Genomic DNA, 3,339 nt, shown 5'->3' on the forward strand with positions numbered 1-3,339 from the left:
TTCTTCTGAATAATGATCATATACAATATGAATATTTCTTCTTCATATAATTTATTGAAGAATTTAATCAAGCAATGTTATTAAATGTGAAATAGTGGTGGTAGTTACACGTCTTTGATTATATATATTTGATTGGGTACGCAAAGTATCATTGAATTGGTGCATCGCATTCGCATCTGACGCTCTCTTTTGCCGCGTTAAGCCCCTTTTCCTTTCTCCTTCCTATCTCCAACAGCTTATATAAAAACATGACCCCTCACAACATGTTACACACAAGTACCCATAACTAATATCTTGTACAACAATAACAATTGTTGATTTTCCCAAGTAGTGACATACTATGAAGATGATGAACTCAGAGTTTGAGCGTGTCCTCAAGTATTTTGACGAAGATGGGGATGGGAAGATTTCCTCACATGAGCTTAGGAAGAGGGTAGGGATGATGGGTGGTGAGTTATTGTTGAAAGAAGTTGAAACGTTGATAGAGGAGTTGGATTCGGATGGGGATGGGTTGTTGGGTTTGGATGATGTTGTGAATTTGATGGAAGCTGCTGGGGAAGAAGAGAAGTTGAAGGATTTGGCAGAGGCTTTTGAGATGTACCATGATACTCAAATGTTTGGCTTTATAACTCCCCAAAGCTTGCAAAGGATGTTGGAGAGGTTAGGGGAATCAAAATCCATGGACCAATGTAGAGCTATGATTGGCCACTTTGATTTGAATGGAGATGGCCTTCTTTGCTTTGATGAATTTAGAGTCATGATGATGCAGTGACGAATTTCATTCATTTATTCTTTGTTGTGTATATTAGGGTTTTGTATCATTCATTCATTTTATTATGAGCTTTTTAAGCTCCATATGTTATTATTGATCTTTGTTGGGTATGATATTTTCTCGATGCTTTTTCGTTTTTGTCTCATTCTCTTCGTCTTGCAAACAAAATTAAACGGCGTCACTCGTAGTGGACTCTTATAATGGAAAATGACCTTAATTGGTCCCAATATAGACGAAGAAAATTCTTCACGAACTAGCAAGTTTCACTAAATATAGTCTACTTTTGAATTTTAATAAATTTTATTGGTAAAAGATATTCAACAAGTTATTGATCTCAATAAAATTAGACTTGAAAAAATAGTGATCGAAAATAGAGATTCCATTAAAGGTGATTAATTATTTCAACAGGAACCATTCATATTCAAAGTTAATATTTCGCATTAATATAAGATGATTACAAAAAATAATAGAATAATAAATACTTTTATAGTTAATAAAGAATATTTATGGTCTTAAATAAAAGTAAGAGTACATTGCACTATTGATCTATATAATATTTAATTTGCGATTTTAGTTGTCTAATTTTTAATTTCACAATATTAATTTTTCAATCTTATAAAATTCATAATTTTTTTATTATTTATTTGGTATCATGAAAATGGAAAAGAAGTAGGGTGAATGAGAAGAAATGTGTGACAAATAAAAATGCAGAGTTGCAAAAAAATAAATAAAGAGGAAAATATAAATATGTAGGTTCGCACCTTTTTTATTTCTTTAGTAAGATGTGCATAAATAAGTTAGTTCAACTATTAAATGTTAATATATTAATCATAAAAATAGTGTTGATAATGACATGTAGATGACAAAATAATTAATATTTAATAATATTTATGCTAAATTATATTTTTATTCTTTTATTTCACCTTTGCAAAAATGGTAAAAGAAAATGAAAAAAAATTAAATTAGGATAAAAAGTAAAATTTAAACTAAATACAATTAAATATTATTTATTACATATATATTTAATTTCAAGTCATAATTGATGTTACAGTTTTGATAGTCAAAGCATAGAGATTTAATAATTGGATCAATATTGCAAATTTTACAAAAATTAGAGGACTAAAACTATAAAGCTAAAATTTGGATGATAAAAATTGTAAATCATATACATTGAACCAAAAATGTAACTTAATTTTAAAAAGATAAGTGATGCATGTAGTCTAAGGTTAACCAAAATGTTATTAATGTATACTTGATTTTAGCCTAATTATTTCATTGTTTGAGAATGTAGATAAAAAGACAAACACTAGAAGGAAATGTTAAATAGTTTCTTTTGAAAACTCACTTTTTAAAACAGTAAACTAGTAACACAAACTACATATAATATTTTACGAAGAGTCAAGAAACTAAACATACAAAATTTTATACCGATTCGTCTCAACCATCGAGACTACATTCAATTTTTAATCCAATTATATCGAGTTTCACTATTTTTAACAAAGATACAATCATTCTTTTTTCAAGCTACTTCTGGCTCAACCTTCGATGTTTTTTACTTACCTTTTCAAATAACTACCTAAGTATTCTTTGTACATTAAGTCTTTCGACACTTAAACAACCAAGTATTATTTTATAGACAAGCCTCTTTGAGCTCAACCTAATAACAAATACTTATATATATAGGTAACGTTTTACAATTGTTGCTTTGTCTTACAAATAAGACGTGATACAACGATTAAGAATAGGAAGCTTTATAGAAAGAATGAATGAATAAGAACTTGTCACTACAAAAAAATGTGTGATTTGTGGGGGTTAGTTTGACAGTTTCTGGCGGTTAAAAACCGCCACAAATGGTATTACCAGCGTCATTAACAACCGCCGGATCCACAGTCGCCAAAAACGGTTTGTGGCGTATATTTTGTAAACGCTGGTTTTGTGTTTGAAAATTCAATCATTTTGTGGCGGTTTAAAACCGCCACAAAATGCATTTTAATGTTACTTGTTTAGCAATTTCTGGAGGTTTAAGATCGCCACAAAATTCATCTAAATTTTGCTTGATTCAACATTTCTGGAGCTTTTAAACCGCCAGAAAATTGCATTTTCTTTTACTTCTCTACGCTTTCTCACAGTTTTAAATCGTAAAAAAATGTTTTTTTTTTTTACTTTTCTCACTTTATTCTACATTATATCGGTGCATTTTTATTATTTTAAAAGATAGATTTAAAATTATTTTTATTATTATAAATTAAGAAATAATAATCTATATATTTTAGGTATTTATCAAATTATTGCTTAAAATTATCACTAATTATATAAATTGCTTAAAAGTAGCACATTGCCCTACACATTACAAAAAAATTGGGGAAGCGGGGGCCCCAAAAATGAATGCAAGACTTCAACGTATAAATGAAAACTAACTAAGCAAAAATTAAAGACTCAAGGTTCAAGAATTTAAAACATTGACCATGCATGTACTAAATTAGGCGTGTAGAAAAGAAACAAGAAACAAAATATTATTTTAAACGCCTTCAAATGCACATTACCTTAGCCAAGAAAGCACTATGAGC

General features: G+C 29.1%; 1 protein-coding gene across 1 annotated transcript; it reads left to right on the forward strand.

The window, feature by feature from the left end:
* Nucleotides 1-246: 246 nt before the first annotated feature.
* LOC109789396 (putative calcium-binding protein CML19) lies at nt 247-882 on the forward strand. Its single transcript, XM_020348330.3, has one exon. The coding sequence runs from the start codon at nt 341-343 to the stop codon at nt 770-772; it is 432 nt and encodes a 143-aa protein (XP_020203919.1). The 5' UTR covers nt 247-340; the 3' UTR covers nt 773-882.
* Nucleotides 883-3,339: the final 2,457 nt, after the last annotated feature.

Source organism: Cajanus cajan, chromosome 10 (genome assembly GCF_000230855.2).
Source record: "Cajanus cajan strain Asha chromosome 10, NIPB_CcT2T_4, whole genome shotgun sequence".
In the NCBI taxonomy this organism is placed as follows: domain Eukaryota; kingdom Viridiplantae; phylum Streptophyta; class Magnoliopsida; order Fabales; family Fabaceae; genus Cajanus; species Cajanus cajan.